Source organism: Protomyctophum bolini (assembly GCF_963924005.1).
Source record: "Protomyctophum bolini genome assembly, chromosome: 19".
Taxonomy (NCBI): domain Eukaryota; kingdom Metazoa; phylum Chordata; class Actinopteri; order Myctophiformes; family Myctophidae; genus Protomyctophum; species Protomyctophum bolini.
This window is the reverse complement of record NC_137880.1, coordinates 29,015,624-29,038,447: the sequence shown is the minus strand read 5'-3', so window position 1 is coordinate 29,038,447 and position 22,824 is coordinate 29,015,624. Positions and strand designations below refer to the sequence as shown.

The window sequence follows — 22,824 nt, the reverse complement described above, 5'->3', positions numbered from 1 at the left end:
TTTTTAAATTCTAGCCAAAGGCAATATCCTAAACGAAAACCTGAATCATGAATTAAATAAAGAATTGCCTACGTCTACCTACATACGTTGTTGAATGACATCAATCACGTCGTCATGATTGGAATGAGTTTGGGTTTTAATTTAACCCCTGAGCACAGCCCCTGCCACCAGCCATCATCCATTAATGTTTACGCATTCATCAATTTCTCCATAAATGTTCAAATTATGATGACAGTCCCAGGCCATCTAACGTGGTGTCACAGCCTCGGGCCACGGGAGGATGCAGGACTTCATTATGTTGATAGATCTCACTGAACATAACGGTGTAAAATAGTTTACAAGGGCACAGATTAAAAGGGCAAGATGAGGAGATGCCTCTCCTCAGCCCTTTTAATCTGTGCAATAGACACGCAATATATTGAAACAAGGTCAACGCCATACTGTTTATTGGCTGCTCATCACCAGGTGTTAAATTGTGGTTTGTAACGACTATGGCAGGTTGATAGACTGTCTTGTCCTTACAGTGGTAGAAAAACATATAGGATGTGTTCCTGATGATGCGACTCTGGTAAACTAAGGCTGTCCCAAACTAAGAATTTCTAGCCATTACAGACAGATACAACATTTGCAGCATCTTACCCGAACCTTCTCAGAACAAACAGCCTGCTCTGGCCCTTGCAGGCATCCGAGATGAAATGTTATACATTGCAATGTAATCAAATGTATAACATTTGATTTACATCTCAGATTACATGAAATGAATTAATAGATTTAAATCACAGAGCAAGTACTGCTCATAGCCAAGCCTTCTAGATGCCGTGCTGTTCCTTATACACACATACGATGGAAATGTCCAATTGAATTGGAAAAAGGTTGTCAATAGAAAGAAAAATCAGTACAGATAAGATCATGTGTATACATGTATACGACGGTAATTTTGGACTGAGGGTGCCGGCATTAGTACCTTTCAAGAAATGTTTTGGGGGATCAAAGTAGTGATCACAAATAGACCATTGACATCCATAGAGCATCTGCAGAGCATCTGCTCTAGTGGAGCAGAAATCTCACCCGTGTAAAGCGAGGGGCGCTTTACCAACTCTCATCATCGCAACAACATATCATGCCGATTTGCTCAGCCTCAGTGACAGAAAACAAACATTAAACTCTGCTCATTGTTAATGGCATTTAATGTTTGTGTTAGTGACAAAACAAACATTAAACTATGTCCATTGTCAATGGCATTTTTATGTTTGTCGAGGAAAGACAAACATTAAACCTATATAGGTCAAAAATCAGACCTGTCTGAAGTGAGTGACGCAACAGCGCCCCCTGTTGGTACCCTAAACAGACAGACAGACATAGGGACAGACATTGCTGATCCTTGAAGTGGTTGCACCACTTAACAAGTGATGACACTCGACTAACACAACCTTAGCTGACAAAGAGCCCACTTCGTACAGCAATCCAGTGGCAGAGCCTTCTCAGAACTTAAGCAACGTACCTTTGGGTGGGGAGTAGTCGTCGGAGTCCGTGTCACTCTCGCTGCTGTCCTCCACCAGGAAGCTGGGGTAGTTCCAGGACATGCTGACGATGCCGTCTGACTCGTGCAGCAGAATGTGAGCCAGCATGCGGCCGTGGCAGTCCATCACTATCACCTGTCCGTCCGCCGTACCAAACAACACCTGCAGCAGAAGCACCACAGCAGTGTTGATTTCGCAGACTAAAACTATGACGAGAAATGATGGTCAACTAGATTTTTTTAACTGATGAAAACTAAATAAATAGCTATGACGACTAAAATCAAGACTAAATATATCAATAAAAACTAGTGGAAAAGTGATCCAGTAGAACTAAAGAAAATACATTTTATACATTACATTTTAAACTCCAACACAATGCGTCCCGTTGGGACGCATTGTGTTGTGAGCTTGTAGAACGGCTATTTTCAGCATGCAACCAAGTGTAAAATCTGGATTATGACACCATCAAGGCACCGCCAGCATACAGTACATTTGTCGCAAAATCAACTGTAGATTTAATAGACTAAGATCTTATATTTAGTTGACTAAAACTAAAACCTTTCAATGAATAAAACTCAATGAAATTGTATTCAAAAGACTATGACTAAATCAACACTACACCACAGAACAACTCATCATCATAGCATAATTTCATGATAAAAATACAGAGGACAGGACATGGAGAAACAGATGGGGGGGGGAGTGAGTGAGTGAGTGAGGAAGATTGAAGATAAAGAGGAAAACAGAAAGAACGAGAGAGGTGCTAGAAAGAAACAGACGATAGATTGAGAACATGAGTGAGTGTACGCCTGTATGGTGTATCTGCAAAGATCCTAGCTGAAAGTAAAGGCTAAAAAACAACATTATGGAGGCAATGAGGAACGACAGGGAAACATACAGATACTGAAAGCTCTGTGACGTCCAACCCAAAGCCGACAAGACCGCAGCACGTATAAGCAGAAACGCAGCCAAATAAAACCACTGTGTAGACAAGAGAGCGAGTACTGGCCGTCACTCAAGACAAACCTCCAGTGGCCATCAATCAATGAGGCGGATTACAAAAAGTGGCAAATGCCAAAGAAAAACAAACGTCCATCCTATTAGCAAAAAGAAAAAAATAAGAATATGTCTATTAGTATTACAATTAGCTGGACAAAATGCTGCAGGCTATTTGTATGTATCAGCATTATTCAACCCGTTATGTTGTACTGTTCCGCATGTTTCCACAACATACTTACTGTCCATGCCTAACAGAAACAAACTTTTCAGTATTACCCTTATTGCTTCCAAGATCAGACTTCCCACACCCACACTTTTTGTTATGAACAATAAGGCCATCACACGGCTATCACATGACACTGATCGACCTGTGTATCGCTTTTTCAACCTCATGCCATCAGGTGAAAGATGCCATCGAAAAAGGTCTGTTTGTGTAGGAGTTTTGTCCCTGTACTGTGTTGTTTTGTTTGTTGTGGGTGTTTGAACAGACCTGTGAAGATGAATATCCTTCGGGACAATAAAGATTATTATCAAAACTCAGTCAAAGACGTGCTTGCGTTACCTGCTGGTCGTCAGGTGTCCAGATACCACAGGTGATCTGACTCTCCAGGTTGATCTCGGAGGACCAGTGCCTCTGGCCACTGACTGACCCCACCAGGACAAAGCCATCCCGGTAGGAGATGAGTGCCTGCGTCCCGTCATGGGACCAAGTGAAATCGCTCACCTAGGAAGGTAAAACATTTATAAACAGGTCAGTTAATGAAGTTGGTCAGAAAGACGGCAGTGCTTAGCAGTTGGGACATGGAACACAATAAACACTATAGTGACAATACCTAACACTACTGTGAGTGTATGCCTTTTGTATTTGTCCATTTAACAATAAGATGAAGAGCCGTGAGGCTCCAAACGTCATGTCCCCTGTGGTGAGAAAATAAAACCTTAAGCTTTTGGAGCTCAGTCCAGTGTGCAGACCTTACTTTCTTTTCCATTTAACAATAAACGATAGCATAATTGGCAGACAGAGGACAGCAGGAACAACACCAGGTCAGGAACATTCGTGATGTTTGGACAAAATGTGTGAGTATTATAAACTTATATATCTCTTTTACAAATGTGCCTCCTGGTGGTGCTATATAGGGCAATGTTCTGGGCTCATTCCTGATGTTATGCTGCGTCGCTGTTACAATATTAACGCTTCTGAAGAGAAATAAAGTTTCAGTCCATCGCAGCAGTCTGTTGCTGCTTTCCTCTGTCGGCAAAAATGGGGCTGCTGTGATTGGCCAGTAGTGTAAGGGCCACAGAGCTGGATTGAAAACCCAAAGGGCAAGCCAGTGACGTATGAGGGCCAGAAAGCACAGGCAGGAACGGCAGTTTCGGCTACTACATCAGGTCTATGACTTGCCGACCTGAACTGGCGCACATTTTTGTGTGCTTTTTTTTGGCGTGGAATTCTGGGAAATGTAATAATAGATTATCTGGCACAGACAACAACATGCTAACGTCAAAGCGTGCACTAGCGATCTCTCTCATGTCTTACCTGAGCCCCACGGTCGTTGACAAGCTCCACAGACCAGCGTCCTTCATACTGAATCCACACAAAGATCCCCCCATCAGTATCGCATGTTGCCAGCTTCTGGAAGGGCTCGTTCCAACGCACCAGTACCACCTGGTAACACACACACACACACAACGTGCAGGAAGAATGCGAAAAATGTAGCGGTCATTCTCAAGATAATTCTGGTCTTCAGAGACCATTCCATTTCTCTTCAAATGTCTCTATCACTGGTGAGGTGATCCGCCTTTGAATAAAATCAAACTAATCCTGACGTGTTCGTAGGTCTCCCCTGCAGTCTGACTGTAGGGCTGAGCGACAGACAAAATCTAATATCATTATAATTTTTCACCAAATACCTCTATATTGTGACGATATCGTATTGTGACAATATTTTTCATAGACGGTAAAATAGAAAAAATATTCAATCTACAAGCGCACGTGTCATTTGATAGTATAAAATAGGGCTTCAGTGATTAAAACCAGGAAAATACAACACCAGACAATATAGATATATTTCCCAGCCCTAACTCTGACCCTTGTACTGGTGACTTATGGACGTGGATAAGAATATTGAAACAAATTACATTCTGTGCAAGATGGTGACTGGGTTCCCTAATGGTTAAGAAATCCCCACGACCACAGTATATGCATGTTCATCAACAGCCGGGCGTGCTGCCGCAAGTGTCCTTGAGCAGGACACCGAAACCCTGCTTGCTCATTCATGTAAATCGCTCTGGTTAAGAGTGTCTGCAAAATGCCTAAAATGTAAGATGTTATGCGCTCTAGTACACACATTTCAGCCCCATCTAAATTTAGCTGCAGACCGGAAGAAAGACAATCAGAAAGTGGGTTAGCCTCATTTTCAAAGTGACGCAAAAGAGGTGCTATGATATCCTGGAAGTGTAAGATAATGAGTTTCTATTGCTCTATTCCCACCCACCGTACATCCTCACAAGAAACAACTCTCAATGCCCGTTCATTACTGTACTAGAGCAGTAGTGCAAGCGACAGCCAAACTCAACGCCCTCCGAATCATAATGGGATGCTTGAAGCCCACCCCTGTGTCCCTCTTGCCAGTCCTTGCGGGAATAGCACACACCTGGACCAGGAAAGCCCAAAAGCAAGACTGGCACATCCTGCACAACACCACAACAACTCCAGCGCCTCCAAGCTCGAGTCCCGCCAACCTTACAACAACGCAGCACAAGAGATGCTAAATTCCAACTCTGAGGACATTGTCAGAGATGCATGGTTGGCAGCAGCGAGTGAGAGTCCTCCGGCCCTCCCGCATCCATTGTTGCATCCGGGAGCCAGGAGATGGTGCTATAGGAGGAGACGACCTGCCACGCCGGCAATGGACCACACTGAAACGCCTACGAACTGGGGTTGGTCGCTTCAAGGCATCAATGCCGAAGTGGAGCTTTGCGGACAGTGCGGTATGCGAGTGCGGTGACCCTGAGGAGACCGCCGACCATATAATCACCACCTGCCCCTTATACAAACCACCCTCGGAAGCCAGCCTCTTCGACCTGGGACCAGAGATGCGGGTGTGGCTCTACAACACCGAGTTGGACCTCTGACGTTACACGAAAGAAGCCAAACACCAATCAGTCTGATAAGGATGGAGGGTCGCTGACTCAGAGGTTCATGACTGGCTACTTTATCTGGTAGTACCCACAAACGCTTGCCCAGAGAGAACACAAGCGAGAGATAGAGAAGAGAGGTGAGAGAAGAGAGGCGAACAAATTTAGTTTGGAATCCTTCGTAGTACAAATAACTCTAACGTAATGTAAAGAGAATGCGAAACATAGGGCAGTACCAGAGTGAGATCAACATAGGTGTGAATGCACACTGCAGTGGTTTAATGATCAGACAGACTACTACCAGTCCCATTGTGGCAGCTGCGTCTCACAGATGTATGGGTTTCTGTACTGGCTCCGAGGTTGACTAATGAAGAGATCTAAAATTCTAAATGGAATGGAACCGCAGTGCTTCCACACCTTTAGACTGGAACTTGTGAACTTGTTGTTAGGTTAGGGTTTGAGGTAGGTTGTCGGACCAATAGTATGTCTAAACTAAAGCCTGTACCCTGCCAGTCAATATCCAGTATAGTATAATGTATAAAGCAGTAAAACATGTTTTTCCATATGCATGCTTTAAATCTCTCACACCTTTGCTACTAGCGTCGCTTCCAATTCCCCCACCCCCACCCCCAGTCCGGTGCCACCTTCCTCTGTAGCGTGACTCAGCCTGTTCCCGGAGGAATAATCCCAGTAAAAGCAGTTCCCCCTCTCCTCTCCCTGGGAGCAGCACGTGGGTTCCGCACACCCATAGACACTGAGAACAGGCTTTTACCAGGGCTTAATACGCTGACTGAGTGCACGCCTGACAGATCAGTGGTTCAGAGTTGGATTAGCCCGGTCAGGTCTCACTTTCCCTAACCCACACGACACCACACCTACTAGCCATTGGCCAAGGGAAGAGCAGTCATGTGACTTCACTTATATTCTGAATGAGAACCCAAAAGAGAGAAAAGACATGACTTTTAATCTGACCATTTGACTTGTTACAAGCTAGATATGACATGCTGATAATTTGTGCTACCACATTGCACTCTATTCTGCAAAAAGGGTTAACAGTTACAGTTATGCCAGCAGCAAAGTCGCCTATGATTGTGTGACCATAGTAAATCACACCTGAATACTTGGCAGACATACAGTACCTTATTCTTATTCAATCTAGTGGATCATAGAATACTGAGGGGGAATGAACTAATGAGGCTTTGGTGAGTCCATCTCTGAAACCAAAGTGGCAAGATGCCATTGCAGATGGCCCCAGTAATAGACAAAGTCAGAATGAGGGTCAAAAAACTATCCAGTGTCAGAAATACAAAACAATATTTGTAATGAGTAATGATACGGTCACTAATTCCGGTACTGTAACAAACGAACCAACCAACTATCCTTATAACTACTACTATTTGTTGAATTAGTTTTTATATAAAAGCATAGTACAAAGTTCTACAAACATCCTAGCAAGAATTCTGTAATAAATCAGCAATGCTGAGAATATGCATCACTGTCTTGCATGTTGTTGACGTATTGAAACGGTTCTATGCAGTCCAATGTTTGGCCTCTCACCAACATGGGCACACACACTATCATGCATGGAAACAACAGCTCATATGTTTAATACAGACAACCCAATACATCATCAACTCCCTGGAAACCTCAAGACACGTTCTTTTGTCCCACAGGGCTCAAACTGACTGGCTACAATAACATTCATCGATCTCCTGGCCCTGGGCCCTCAGTCAGAGGTGTGTGCGGTAAGGTGATCCGTGCGGTAGATTTACAGTGCTCTCACTTTTACTCCCAGTGACATAAATCCTAATGCTACTCTATAGGCCTATCCAAGCCACCGGGGAGGCAACACAATGCGACTAGGGCTGCAGCACGGTCCCCATGTTGCTGACCATATCCACACACACCACAGAGAAGCCTGGCCATTATTCAGCTGCAGCGGTCACCTGATGGCTGCAGTAAACCCAGTAACACATAACGCCGCGTCGCTGGCTAGCTCGAGCCCATTGTTTACATTGTAAACTTTACAGGCTTCGGCAGCACTATGTCAATGGTGATTAATTATCATGCAACATTTTGGTTGATTGCGAACGCACTGAGCACTTACTATGAGACCTAGCAGATCATGTCTGTCTGTCTGTCTGTCTGACTGTGTGTCTGTCTGTCTGTCCCGCTTTTGTGCCCATATATGGAGCCGAGTGATTTATGTCACCATGACTCAGCCATAACCATATAAGGAGTCCCCAAAGCAGCTATACGTCCAAAACCCAAATATGTACGAGCTGCGTTCGTTTCCCGCGTTTGCACGTCTTACTGGTTCCAGATGGGATTATCTGACCCAATTAAAATCAGGGGTCCTCAATGTTTTTGGCTGGGGAGCCCTGAAAATACTTTGTCTCACGACAAACACAACATTGATGTCACAAAACAACCAACTTAGCACAGTAGTTTATGAATACCACAGGAGTGCATGTGCCCACTCCACTCTGCACCTCCCAGCATAATCCCTTTCCCTGTTTGTTTGTGTGTGCGCGTGTGTGTGTGTGTGTGTGTGTGTGTGTGTGTGTAAATGTGTGTAAATTTAGCCCAGCGTGGGGCTTAGTGTGAGCTGGTCAGTCAGCCCGTAGGGGGGACAGCTGACAGCCTAACTGTGACGCTGCGATTTAGGGGATCAGACGTCACATGGAGACAGACAGGATAAGACTGGGCAGTCACAGAGGCCGGATGGCCTAAGACAGTGGTTCCCAAAGTGGGGTCCTCGAGGGAGTTCCAGAGGGTCCCCAGCTAAATGATAGTTTGGAACCAAATGGACCCTTATGGGTCTGTAATTCTGAGATAGAAATGCCATTAAATGGGGGTCTGGGTCTGTAGACTCATATGCATGAGTGGGGGTGAAAATAATCTGAATCACTGCTAGATGCGTAAAAATCTTCTCTTATTGGGGGTCCTTTCATAGCATATCTCTTCAAATGGGGGTCTGCGGGCTAATTAGTGTCAAGTTCGGGAATCACTGCCCACTGTTCCCGCATGTCGGATCTGCGTGTGCATCCCCATCAGCACATGGGTCCAGCCACGGTGCACAGGTCAGTCGCACCACAGTTTGGTAAACGCAGCTTTTCCCCAAACTTCAAATAATCAGACAGTGAGTATGTACAGTATGTAGTTAAATTTTGGTTTGAAACATGTAGGCAACACAAACTAAGTTTCTGAATGTTCTGGGTTCCGTTGTTTCATGTGCCTTCTAGTCTAGGTCATAAAAGGAATGCAATTTTAAGGGAAGCGCGGCGATTTTGGAAAAAATATTGAAGAACTTTATAAAGTTGAATGAAAGTGGGCCAAACTGGAAACAAAGCAGCAGCTATCTCTACAAGCCAACCGCTCCCCATCTCAGAAACTTTCCAGCAAAACACAGATACACCTGCACCTGTAGGGGAGGACATGGCTGTGCGGTGTTATGCAACACGTCCTCTTCAGGGATGGATTTGCATGCTACAGGCTAATGCTGTAACCGCTAAGCATTTCGTCAAGTCAAGAGCCACTGGTATACAACACAAGTTCACACATTCTCTTGTGGTCTGAGCTAAGGTCTGAGGTCAAGAGTTTGAGTTGTGGCGACAGTGACTTAAGAACACAAAGAGCTGAAGGGATGAAACGGGATGAGGTGGCACGAGGAAAGCAAGGGTGGACAGACAGACGGTTGGAGGATGGAGCTACAGTATAGTGTTGCTGTCAGGCAGAAACCTTGTACTGTACAGTTTGTCCAAAGGAAGATTATGGAAATGGAAAAAATGCTCTTGTTAATTTTAATTATATATATTTTTGATATTTTTAATATATATTTTTAGATAGACAGACTTAAAGATCTCCGGAAGGAGATTCAAAGAGTCAAATCATTGGCTCAGGAATGTGACAAAAACTAAAAAACAACATGAATTCATGGCTTCATTGGGGGTGTATTTTTGGGGTGAACCTTTATACCTAGAATAGCCCATCTATAAGCTCACAACGCATTGAGAACTTGTAAACACTCTTATAGGAAAAACATTTTAAAGAAAATAAGCTGTATTTCAAATTACCCACAAAACCACAACTTTGCTTTAATCTTTTTTTATAAATCAATTACATAAATTAACTGTTGCACCCCTAGTTAAAATCAATCCTGACTGACCACTGTTCCGTTCCGACTTGACTAAGGAGATCCATTTTTAACCACGCCATAAAGGTCCCAGATCAGTGGCTGTCCCCGTGTGCCTTCTCTACTGGAGATGTACACTGATTTATTCATGGAGTTCCGTCAGGAAATGACTTTTTAAATGCATGGAAACGTCATAGGACTCATCTGGGAGTACAGAGAGGAAGGTGGGGCGGTAAATAAGTAATACTCGGACATCATACTGTACCATTAAATTTTCCATTAAACAGCACAGAGGTAAGTTATGACAGTACGTATAAGGGCAGATAATTGTATCGTTTACCACCATAGAAGTTATATCTTGGTCTAAGACTGTGCTAGCCATTTGATCTGATCAGTATATAGGCCACGTAAATTCAAGAAAAGGCACTTATTTAGTGACATTGACAATAAAGTGGCAAATAAGAAAAAAAGTACCATTTGTGGATTAAGGCTTAGACACCACATCAATTTGTATTTTATCAGCCTCTACAATCACATGACAAAAAAGGCAATTCAGCTATAGAAGTCTAGGAACGAGTGAGTGCGTTTGTTTAGTTCGTTTCTGTACGTTAAAAATACAAAGTCGCACACCAACCATTTACAGTGCATATGCGTCACTGACTCAAACGCAACGCTTCCTCTCCTCTCATCTCTCAGCTTTTGCAGTCTCAACACACATACTGACATTCTGCTGAGGCAGAATGCGTTTCATATTTTTAGCAGCAACGGTAAAAAAAATAAAAAAGGTGAAAAATCTCCCCTTGAGATTCATTGTCACGTAGTGCTCTACTTTCTCTCACATTGCGCAACAGAAATAAAAGTCCAAATGGCCATTCAGACTCCCAGCAACTAAGTAGTATTGCCACTGGTATATGGTAACAGACTGGTACCATATAAAAGGTTAATGTAGACTGCAAAACAGACATTTAAATGGCAATATAGAGCTTCACAGTTCACAGCGAGTGTCTGGTCAGGGAGCGGATCAGTATTTAGGCCACTTTAAACCAAGAGAAGGCCTGTGTTTGGTACATCCAACGACCCGAGGGTGTGCAGTGCACGCCGTCGAGTCGGTCAGATAGGCGCTTGTCCAGAACTGCCAGAAAAGGCTCAGGCAAATTCCCCACACCTGTCCAATTCGAGACAAATTTCATGTATGTGTACCTGTATACATGAAATCTCTACAGACATTTACCACTGCCTATATATGGGCCTATCGGGTTTGTTTAGTTATGTCTAAGTCAGAGTGACTTGGCCGTGGTCCGCCCGCCAGTCGGCCGACCCTCCCATTAGGCAATTTTATGACGTCATCAGCAATACTGATATTCTCTGTCAAGTTTCTGCAAAAATAGACTACAACTGACATATCACTTTTCATCTTTATTTTAATGTGACACTACTGACACACACACCATGTGTCCCAATATCCCTTTTTTGTCTATCTCTGGAAATAAATATTTTTAGACCATAAGACTTTCTGGCTTTCTTGATGGCTTAATTAAACTGCCAAGTGCTGTTGTAGACAGGGGGGTTTGAGGTGTGCGTGCACAACACAGAAGTAGAAGAATTATATGCACCCCTAAAAATACCAAGCAAATAAACGTGTAAAATAATATTGTGCTAATTGATTAATTTAAATGTAATACTGTAATGAATTTCAGTAATAACTTTTTTTAACAGATGGGCCAAACTATTAAAGAACATTTAATAGATTACAATTAAGATAGACTTTAATGCTTAACTGTGCCAAAGAAACCATTGCGTACATCAGCCTGCGGTAAATGTGGTGGGTGGGGCATTAAGATATCTTTGACCTCAGGGCATATATCATATCATGGCATAAGGCCTATATGTCCTCCATGAAATGCCTGCCCTGGGGAAGACACACCTGCCTTTCACCACAAAGATGGTTGGAAGAAAACACAGATGAAGATGGGAATGGCAGCTACGAACATAAATTCAGGTAAAGCTTAGTATATTGCACACTTTGAAGCTACTAGCTTATAAGTATACCTTTCAGGGCTGTTGAAGGTCCCTAAACAAAGGAAGGACGAACCCTCTTTATTTAGGGACCTTGTGCAATCTTCTCATTACCTGTACAAGAGTTCTTTGAGATGTCCACCTCAGTGGGTATCACTATCAACTATCCAGAGAACTCGCCAGTTTACCAACTCGCCATGATTTAGTGCATTTTAGTTTTACTTCACCTTAATTTAAATTGCATTGAGAGAGAGAGAGAGAGAGAGAGAGGGGGGGGGTCGTTGTTTAGAGTTAACACTAGAGAAAGTAGGAATGCTAAAGGTTTAAACACCAAAGTACCGAAACAATGTAATTCATTAGTAAACAATTCCTGAAATGGTAGGCCTACTTATCATTGGTATTCACATACTCACCTCTTTATCATCATCTAGCTGACCATTTAATTGCACAAAATAACTTGATCACTTTGGAAATGAACTGTGGGGTTGACATACTACACTGATGAAGACAGCATGTTAGAAGACATTGATGAAAGATTTTTGCCGTAGCGAGTGCGACTTGGTAAACTGGCGAGATCTCCGGTATCCCTTAAGTGTGGCCACATATAGCTTCACTAAAGCTCTTCTAGTGAAGCAAAGTGACTCTTGTTCAGCCACCTCTAGAGAAGTTGTTCTCAAACGTTTTCATGACATGGATGGACCCCCAAATGAATGTACCTGGCCTCGGACCCGCATCTGAAAATATTTTATGCCAGGGACCCCCATACAAGATTTGTGTTGCTAAAGTGTATTCAATTTTTCTCAATAGATCTACAAGCTAGATTTTACAAGCTCACAACGTATGTAACGTGTTGTGATCTTGTTGCAGCTATTTTAGCTACTTCTGCGTGACAAAATATGGGCAAAATATGAGTTATTAATTCATAACCTCATTAAATATGAGGTTTCTGGCTGAGAGCAATGATATGTTTCTACCTTAGTCCATACACGTGCACTAAGGTTCCTGAGGGAAACTTAGGGTGAAAGGTTCCTTTGAGGAGAGATGCAAGTCCTCAAAGGACTCGTCATCTTTGGAAACTGAACACCTGACCCACAATGTGGCTGTGCCCCGTTTGACTTTGTTCTACAGGATATTCTGTATCATCCAATAAAAGACAGCCAACTTATAAGCTTGCCTTTCATACAAAGCCCATATTGGCCAAAGTCCAGAAAACGCATCCATTCAGACATTCACTCATTTTAAAGTGATCCCAGGACACACAGTTTTAGAAAATCAGTTATAAAGACTTTTTTTGGGGGGCGCCATCCTCTCCAACATCTGGCTCTCAGACATGACATCATGTGGCAGCCAAGTCTATGGACTTCTGTTTGCTTTAGGCAGTGACGTCATGTGGCAGTCACAGTGTGCGCCCCTCACTTCACGCAAGTGTGATTTTTGTATGATGCTGGCAACACTGACCTTGGCAGGACTTGACTCCGACTGGATGAGCTCATGTTGCATTTTAGTGTATCGTTTCATAATGGGTAAATGGGAGCGAGGTTGATTTGTGTGAAAAGGACACTTGTCATACACAATGACAATGCTGAATATGATGATACTTTAGAAGAACATGTTGTGTCAGGGGACACCTCTACATTTACTGCTGAAGGATCAGCGTTCAGGGTATAATGAGTAGGATTTCTAGGTTACGGCATGTAAACATGTTGCGGTTTGCAATACTCATTCTGAATCTGGACCAGGGGTGTTCAACATTTTTCAGGTCAAGGACCCCTTAGCTGAGAGAGAGCAATGAAGCAGGGACCGCCACTACATAATGTATAAAATTGAGTTGCAGATTCAACTTTTTTATTTAAAGATTTCATAGATGGCTTCGTAGACTTGTTTTATCATCAGTGTTGTCAATGTCACATTAATATAAACAAGAGTAAAAAATACTGTTGAATAAACACTAAAGCCCTCATTTATCAATGCGATTTACACCCAAAAATAGGCGTACAGCGAAATCACCGCTATTTTCAGCATTTATCATTCCAGCGTGACTTTGAACTTTGACGTAAGCCAAACTAAATCTCACGTCTGGTCGGGAGCTGTCGTAGGCTTTGTCTACAGTACCTACACCAAGCGGAGCAGCATTGTCCAGCAGACTGCTTTAACGTGCTCTGCGCACTTCTTAAGAAAGGGTTAAATAAAAACCGTTTGGATTGTAGTTGCTTTGTATCTTCATGTCACTGGCTTCCATTAAAATGAATGGGAGTCTGTAGCTTTGAAGCAGTCAATCTGAACGTAGCATTAATCTGTGTATAGACACACCAGCTGTGGTGGTTGCCATCTGTGTTTTGTATTTTTAAGGTAGGTACTACCGTACTAGGCAGGCTTTATAACTTAAAATTGGTTTGTCCATCTGACTGTGCTTTTGGTTCTAGCAGGTTGGCAACATCCATGTCGCTTGGATTATGGTCCGTGTTGCGCCATCAATCTATGTCGGGCTTCAATTAATTACACCTAACATGCTCAACACTTTCTACATGGCCATCTTATTTATTAACAATATGACATGTTACATACTCCTAAATGATGATTGGAGTTGATATTTTTGTATACATTGAAAATTACACTTTAACCACACTGACCCTGCCATTTTGTGGATGTCATCATAGGTGGGAAGAAAAATCTCAATATTTTCTAAAAACACAGACAGACACACGAAGGAATTCATCTCAGTACCACTTCCCCTTTTCCACACAAAACTCCTTTCTACAACCACAGCCACGGTACCACCCCACCAATTCCCAAGCCGATTGGGTTCCTTGGGTCATCAGAACTGGGATATCGATGTGAGTGAGCTGATATGTCATAACCTGACAGAATTCATTAGGCGGTGTAATTTCCAGACCGTCAGGGACACCAAATTATGCACAGGGTGGACAAATGATGGATTTCATATTTCCCAAAGCGCTTATTTATTGCTTTATATCAAATATAGAGTGGAGAGTGGAAAAGACATGATCAATTTCAGTACTGAAGTTAGTGTAAGGGAGGCGGATATAGTGGATAATTCTTAGCCAAGTCAAAGTGAGAAAGACAAAAAATGCTACAAAAATATGCCATTTTATCATGCTAAACAACATGGCAACCAAACATAGAAGAGTTGAAGACAGAGCTGAGTCGAAGCTAGTTAAATAATAGTGGTTATTGCCAGTGTAAGTCACCCTTGGTACTGAAAGAACTTCAGGGAATCTGGAAAAATAAAATACTGAACACATTATAATAATAACCTACAGCACCCTTAAGAATTTAATTCACATGAGCCTAAAGAGATGGGAAAACCTATTCCAACAAAAAGGGTACATATACTGGGGGGTATAAGGTGGGTCTGTTCTCCCCTGCATCACTGTGAACAAAACAACAGGCATATCAGCATTTGGAGTCTATTCAAGTGGGCACAGTCCCACAACATATATGCTGTGCTTCACTCCCTCTCTGCGGGGCTCCATCCACTCTCCAGTCAGCTGCCTTATGGAATGCTGACACAGCACCTTGGTCCATCTGACCCACAGTAATACATCCACTCACAGTAAAACACAGGGGCTGTGTGTGAGAGGCTTGCTCATGGCCAGCACTGAATGCATACGTACTATATGATAGCGCAGTGCTTCTCAAATCTTTTAAGGACCCCCATAACTCTGAGTGTGCAAATGGAACGAAATGGATCTATTTGTTACGAAAGTTTGAACCCTGATGGTCGAATTCGCAGCATCGGTCTGCAAGGACTGCAGCGAAAAAAAATGCAGCAATGTGCAAACACATTTATTAAACATTACTCAGCAAATCTTTACAATCAGAACATGACATTGGGATCATAGGAAACTTTGACAGTGTTTTAGTAAGTAATTTACACTATATTGTCATTCTTTCCGTTTGTGTCCTGTTGAGTCTACAGAAACAGGTTGTCTATATCTGACTTTTTTTTCCAAAACAACCATCGCTTACCTCACTATTGTGTCCTCTGAGGTTAAAGTTGATCCTCTGCGGGGTGGTGCGGTCCCTCCTGCAGTGGCTGGATGTGAACGTAACCCCAACAACTCCTCTCCCGTTCCCGGTGGCCAGCCAGCCCTCCTCGTAGTATCGCTTCCTGCAAACAGGCCCATCACAATTATTACATAATCGCCTAATCGCAATTATTTGAGATAATCGCAATTCATTTTGCATAATCGTCACAATTGTTTCCATGTTGGAAAATGTTCGTTCATACGTTTTAACAATTATAAAATAAACGCATCGTGAGCTTTATGGGTCTATTTCCACTATTTGTAAAAAAAGAAAAGAAAAGAAAGAAAGAAAAAAGGTATAGTACATGACAATCATTTCTTTGTATAGTTCAGTAATTTGCCATATCTAGTATGTGCAACAACGTTTACCTAAACGTTAAACAGAAATAGTTTTATTATTATTAATTATGTCCAATAGGCTACCAGAAACACAATAAAGTCGTCAATCAGAGGCGTCACTAGCGCTACGCAGACAACGCAACTGAGGGGCCCAGAGGCATTTGGGGCACACGGCCGCCCACCCTGTCGGTAAAATAAAATTATAAATACAGAGATGAAATGACAGTTGCGTTGATCAAAGTTTGGCGGAGCCACACACCATAGACAGTATTAGGCACACACGTCCCCCGCCTCCCAACAGCTCTGGTGGAGTGTAGGCTAATAGCATGAAGGAAGTCAGAAGTGGCAGGTGTGCAGTGGGCTTACCCGAGTCCCAACTGCGGATGTGCTGCTCTGTTCACAATCGCGACAGCCAGGTAAGTTCACAAATGTAAGTTCACAAACTGCCCACTGTGCCCCGCTGTTTGTCGCCTGTCAGGGCACCCGCTGACCAGCCTGCGTGGGGGCCTACTGACGTCTACGCGGCTGTCGTAAATCGCAAGTATTTGTATACAAATAATCGTCAAGTAAAATGCCATGATCACGGCAGCCCTACCTGCACACCGGCTTCTCCTTCTGGCTCTTGGGCACGCGGCCCTTCCACGACAGGCAGAGGATGTTGGAGTCACTGCAGAGGACCGGTCCATGTTCCACTGCCGCGAACATCCTCCCCGACGCCTGTGGAAGTATATAGGCATGTCACAATTATTGCATAGTGGCCTTCATTTGGGATAGTTGTGAATATTAGGGGATAATATTCATAATCGTTTCCATGTTTCAATCGTTTTCCAAAAATAGCAGATCTTAGGGATGCACTGAATATTCGGCTAAAATGCATATTCGGTATTCGGTTTGGTTGATTTTAGAGCCGAAACCGAATAATAGTCAAAGAACAGGGGTTACCTTTCGTAACCTATACTGTTTTGTTGTGATGACATGATCAAAATGTAATCATGTCTTTTGCCATTATCATGAAGCTCCACAACAAAGGTTCGGCCATGACCGGTACCAAAAAATATGACCACATCACACCAGTCTTAATTTCACTCCATTGGCTCCCCATAAAACAAAATCGATTTCAAGATTATTTTATTCACCTTTAAATCCCTTAATGGCCTGCCCCCCCCCCCCCCCCCCCCCCCCCCCCCATATATGGCCGAACTCATACATCAATACAACCCCACCAGAGCTCTGAGGTCTGCGGACCAGTCATTGCTGACCGTGCCAACATCACGAACCCTCAGAACAAGAGGTGACCGCGCTTTTGCGGTGGCAGCCCCTAGCTCTGGAACAACCTCAAATCCCTTCTCAAAACACACCTTTTTTCCCTGGCTTTTAATGTGAACTGATTTTAACCTTTTTAGGCACTGTATAGTATTTTAATTTGTTTATTGTTGTCTTTTGTTGTGAAGCACTTTGGTCAACTTCGGTTGTTTTATACGTGCTATATAAATAAAGATTGATTGATTGATGACAGCAATGATACAAAAACTGGTAAATGAAATAAAATAAATGATAGTATAATAATAATAATATTCGGCCAACCGTTTCCTATATTTGGGTTCGGCCAAGAATTTACCATTTGGTGCATCCTACAAGTTCACAACACTGAGCTTGTAGATCTGCTATATTTCCACTATATATATATATATATATATATATATATATATAATTAAGATGAAGATAAAATGTGTTATTTATTTGCAATGTTAAATGTCCAAAACACAATTGCATTGTTAATTGTAATCATTTACATGACAAATAGTCATCACTCCACTCATAAAGTAAAATGACATGATCGTAACCTGACCTGAGAGAAGACCGCAACTCTGCTCCGACCGGACCCGGACCACAACTATCCAGGACAGCGAAGCTTTATAAGCGCTTCTCCTCCCTGCCGGAGATGATCACACAGCGGCAACGGTGCATAGTAGCAATAGACTTGAGAACGTCCCCTCTCGGACTGTCCGCTTTTGAATAGACTTGTTTATAGATGCCGTTCTAAAACCATATGCTTAAGCAACACACAGTGACGCTTGTTTGCGACTTGGGCTTATATATATATAATATTACTGGACCGCGAGTAAAAGATGACAATGTAGTCCACAATCCACATTGCATAAAAGGGGGGGGGGGGGGGAAGGCACGCGTTCAACTAAGTCATTGTGATGAGCTTCAGAGCTGCCGTCGTGGTGCGTGATCAATGACAAGGCGACACATTACAGTACAAGATAAACAGTCAGATCACCAAACCAAAGCACTTTGTCAGTCTCCGTGCAGCACCGCACAGCCGTGGAATGGAACAAAAACAAAGATCAACCGAATCGACACGTCGAAAAACACTAGGCAAAACAAAAATCCGTGTCCACTTTTAGATGTGTAAACCAGCCACCGTTTGTCCGAAAACTCCCCAAAGCTTCCAATTAAGTTCGGTATGATCCATTTGTTTTCCTGTAATGTGATTTTCTCCAGTCAGAGCTGCGTGAGGAGGAGCAGGGACTCCTCGTCAGCTGTCAACCCACAGCAGCGCCGCTTCGCCCGGCAGCGTCATTACGTCAACCTGCTGGGCGTCGGATGGGATCCCATGGAGGACTGAGGATGGAGTCAAACAATAACACACAACAGAACAATCTCTGTGAACAACCGCTGTCAAACAATGTACAAACACATCACCATGTACAATGACGAATTGTAGCGTAGTACTAGTAGCGACTTATTGACTAATCGGCGTTGCATTGGTTGTTAAATCAAAGGCTAAAGAAAATGAAATTCGGGAGAGTGTCGTGAAAACGGAAGTTTGGGGTGGCAGAGGGGTTAAGGAAAGAGAGAGTGGCAGACAGATACAACTACAATAGATGGACAATAGATTGACAAAAATACAGACACTAGACTGACTAGGATAGAGACAGACAGACAATACAGACAAGGGTGCAGATTGAAAGACACATAAATAAGGCTACAGACAGATAGGCTATAAGGATGGAGATTGACAGAGAAGATTAGAGACACAGACACACAGATACAAGTCCCAAATAGTCAGAAAGGATAACCAAGGGTCCCGAACGGGGCTAACAGACAGACATAAGGATGCAGAATGATTGAGAGACAGGCAGATGCATCGGCAAATTATCCCTGAAAGACCCGAGCAGTGTAGCCTACGTCATTAGACAATAAAAGCCCGAGAAACACTGGACTTTATATCTACAGCTATATCTACCAGTTTAGTCAGATTATGTATGAGTGCAGTTACACGATCGCCCATAAATACATTTTAAATCAGATTAAAACATTAATTTAGAAAACATGCATCAAAATCCTTCCTAAAAACAAAGACAATACAAAATACATCCGATTATTGTTGCGCAGCGGAGGGGGGGCGACGCTGCTTCCACTGCCTGCAAAATGCACTCTTCACTCTTCATTTAACTTACAATTCAATTTAACACTCATGATCTGCTGTGCATTGACTAGCCGAGGATCAAAATAAAAGCACCCATCATCAACCATCATTGGCTATACCTCTTAGCAGCCAGCTAGCCGGGAGGGAGAATGGCAACAACAAACAACAATACACAGTGCCCTCCTCCTCAGTGTTTAGTTCATCCAAATGGATTTGATGCCATTTGTACACCCTCACCGAAGGGCTAGGCAGGCTAGCCAACTCACAAAGAATGCTAACTGACTAGCAACTATTAGCTGAACCTGAACCACCACCATCATCATCCTCATCATCACTGGCATTCAGCTAGCCTCTCTCTCTCTCTCTCTCTCTCTCTCTCTCTCTCTCTCTGTGGCTAGTAGGTTAGCTTCATTGGATGTTGTTGGGTCTTGAGAAAGGGGTTTCTGTTGATTCATTTTAAAAGATACATTATCTAACAAACACCAGCGCGAGACATCATGCGAGGCGTCAAAGTGTTAAAAAACGATAAGAAACATGCGGTCAATAAAAGCTGATCAATGATCAATGGTCCAGTGAAGAGCTGCTATCCTTACCTCGTCTTGCCTGTGTGTTCCTTCCTCTGCTCTGCTCTGCTGCCACTGGAACAGTGGAACTGGCAGGGCCCGACCCGACCACCCTGTCACGTGACTGAGTGACACATGATGATGATGGAGGGAGAACGTGATTTCTGATCTGTGCTGCTTGCCTTTATTTTTTATTATGATCATTGATGAGACACATGCAGTATGTATTTTCTACCTTTTTAACGATTTAGTAGTTTTATGGAGAAAAAAGTGGCAGTACAAACTGCTAAAGGATACTACATAATAATAATAATAATAATAATAATAATAATAATAATAATAATAATAATAATAACCCCACCCCTTACCACAAACAAACCTAAAAAACATAACATAATAGGCATTTAACCCCTTATGGACTGAATTAATTTCTAATGATGGAAAAACTAATATTTGTGTTTCTGCCATCAATCAGATGCTATATTAAGTTGAGATACTCAATTTGAATTTACTCCAAACAATAGATATAAATGTAGGTGTCAAATTTGGCACAGTAGGCTATTAGGGTAATGACACTATAATAATAATACTAATAAATAATAATGGATTGCATTTTTATAGCGCTTTTCTATGCACTACGTGCTTACTCTAAGCGTTTACAATGGTCCATTCATTCATACATTGGGAGATGAAGCGGCGAACAGTCAACGCCAGCGTCCTCACTTCCCACATTCACACACCAATGGTGGCAACCACTGGAGGCAAGGGTGAGGTTCAGTGTCTTGCCCAAGGACACTTTGACATGTGAACAGGAGGAGCCGGGATTCGAACCGCCGAAGACACAGACACAGACACAGACACACACACACACGCACGCACGCACGCACACACACACACACACACACACACACACACACACACACACACACACACACACACACACACACACACACACACACACACACACACACACACACACACACACACACACACACACACACACACACACACACACACACACACACACACACACACACACACACACACTCCTGTGCTGCAGGTCACGGTGGCAGATGTACAGTCCCTCAACCTGACATATTGTGGTCTGTCAGTGAGGTAGTCCATGATCCAGGCCACAAGGTGTGGGTCAACGTGCATACTGGTCAGTTTGTCTTTCATATTGTCTTAAAGGCGCTTGAGAAATCAAAGTAAAGTATCCTCACAGCACCACTTTCCTTGTCCAGGTATGTGGAGGCCCGATGGATAAGGTAGAGGATAGCAGGGGAACCTGGGCATGTTGCACCTGAGGTCTGATGAAGTGTAGAATCAGCCTCTCCAGTGTCTTCATAAGGTGAGAGGTCAGTGCTACAGGTCTGAAGTAATTTAGTTCACCGTGTCGCCCCTTATTGGGTACCGGAACGATACATGAAGTTTTCCACAGTGTGGGAACCTTCCCCAGACGTAGGCTCAGGTTGAAGATATGCTCAGGTAGGCTCAGGTTGAAATGAGCCCACATTTGGCTTGGGGGTGGCCTTATATGCACCTGCGATGTTGGTATAGACATTGTCCAATATGTTATCACCTCTCGAGGGGCAGGACACATGTTGATGGAATCTGGGTAGGACACTAAGGACAGTCTTTAATTTAGAGTGGTTAAAGTCTGCCAGCTCTGGGAAAGTGTTCTGTACTTTGTGTTGTATTATAGTGTTCTGATACTTGGTGCTGTGTTCGGATACTCGGTACTGATACGTGCAATGTACTTATATGTATGGTGTACTGCCTGCCTGAATGGTAACATACTGTGGAGCTGTGTTAGAGCACGCTGAAGGCCGCTGCTGGCAGGCAGTGATTGTGATGTCTAGTCTGTGACGTCATTAGGACATGAAGTATCCAAGCTATATATGCTGCTGTAAGTGTAATAAACCTGGTGAACGATTTAATGTGACCATGTCTCCGTGTCATGTTAATCTCTTCTCCCGGGCCGGCCTGTCTGTCTGTCCGCCGCCGAACCTTGGAAATGCCAACCGGGTCGTCATCACACACCAGAACCAGACGAGGGTCCAATACGTAGAACATATAAATCATTACACTTTGCTAATTGCTGCATATAACTTTCATTGTTTCTTTAGCATTTGCGTCAGGTGGGATATAAGCTGCAATTATGATGATGTTCTTCAAACGAAAACAGGTGCCGAATTTTAGACTTTAAAAGACATGTAGGCCTGTAGGCTATTCTCTTTTGTCGTTTTATGTTTAAAAACGGAACACAGCTTCAGTGTTCTGTCTTCATTGGTCCTGTTTTACAAGAGAAAATAAATAAATGAAACTGACACAAACAGAAAACAGGCGCTGATTTCCAATGTTTACAGCTTGGAGTATTTATAGCCTACTCTAAGGTTTACAGACATTCAGAATAACGAAAAACAGGCCTGTGTTCTGTTTCATTTTATGTTTAAACATGTTGTTTTCTCAATTTTATTTTGAAGAGAAAAACAAATTATACGTTAGTACCCGGACCATTATGTATGGCAAATAATGGCATTTGATATAGGCCCTATATCTGCTCAGGAAAGATGAGCATGGCCACCATTGCTTCAACCAGTATACCATCCAGTCCGCATGGTGG

At 43.0% G+C, this 22,824-nt stretch overlaps 1 protein-coding gene across 3 annotated transcripts in view; it reads right to left on the bottom strand.

The window, feature by feature from the left end:
• Positions 1–20,268, bottom strand: part of tulp4a (TUB like protein 4a) — a 39,911-nt gene extending 19,643 nt beyond the window's left edge. For 2 of the 3 annotated variants that reach the window (XM_080790462.1, XM_080790464.1), the window contains exons 1-7: positions 20,229–20,268; positions 18,046–18,827; positions 16,792–16,913; positions 15,799–15,940; positions 4,057–4,185; positions 3,082–3,243; positions 1,502–1,682 (exon numbers count right to left, since the gene is read on the bottom strand). In XM_080790462.1, the coding sequence (XP_080646588.1) occupies positions 1,502–1,682; positions 3,082–3,243; positions 4,057–4,185; positions 15,799–15,940; positions 16,792–16,901 (724 nt within the window). In that variant the 5' untranslated portion in view covers positions 16,902–16,913; positions 18,046–18,827; positions 20,229–20,268. Of the gene's footprint in view, positions 1–1,501; positions 1,683–3,081; positions 3,244–4,056; positions 4,186–15,798; positions 15,941–16,791; positions 16,914–18,045; positions 18,828–19,754; positions 19,895–20,228 lie in introns of those variants that run through there. The other variant, XM_080790463.1, reaches the window with a different exon arrangement.
• Positions 20,269–22,824: the final 2,556 nt, after the last annotated feature.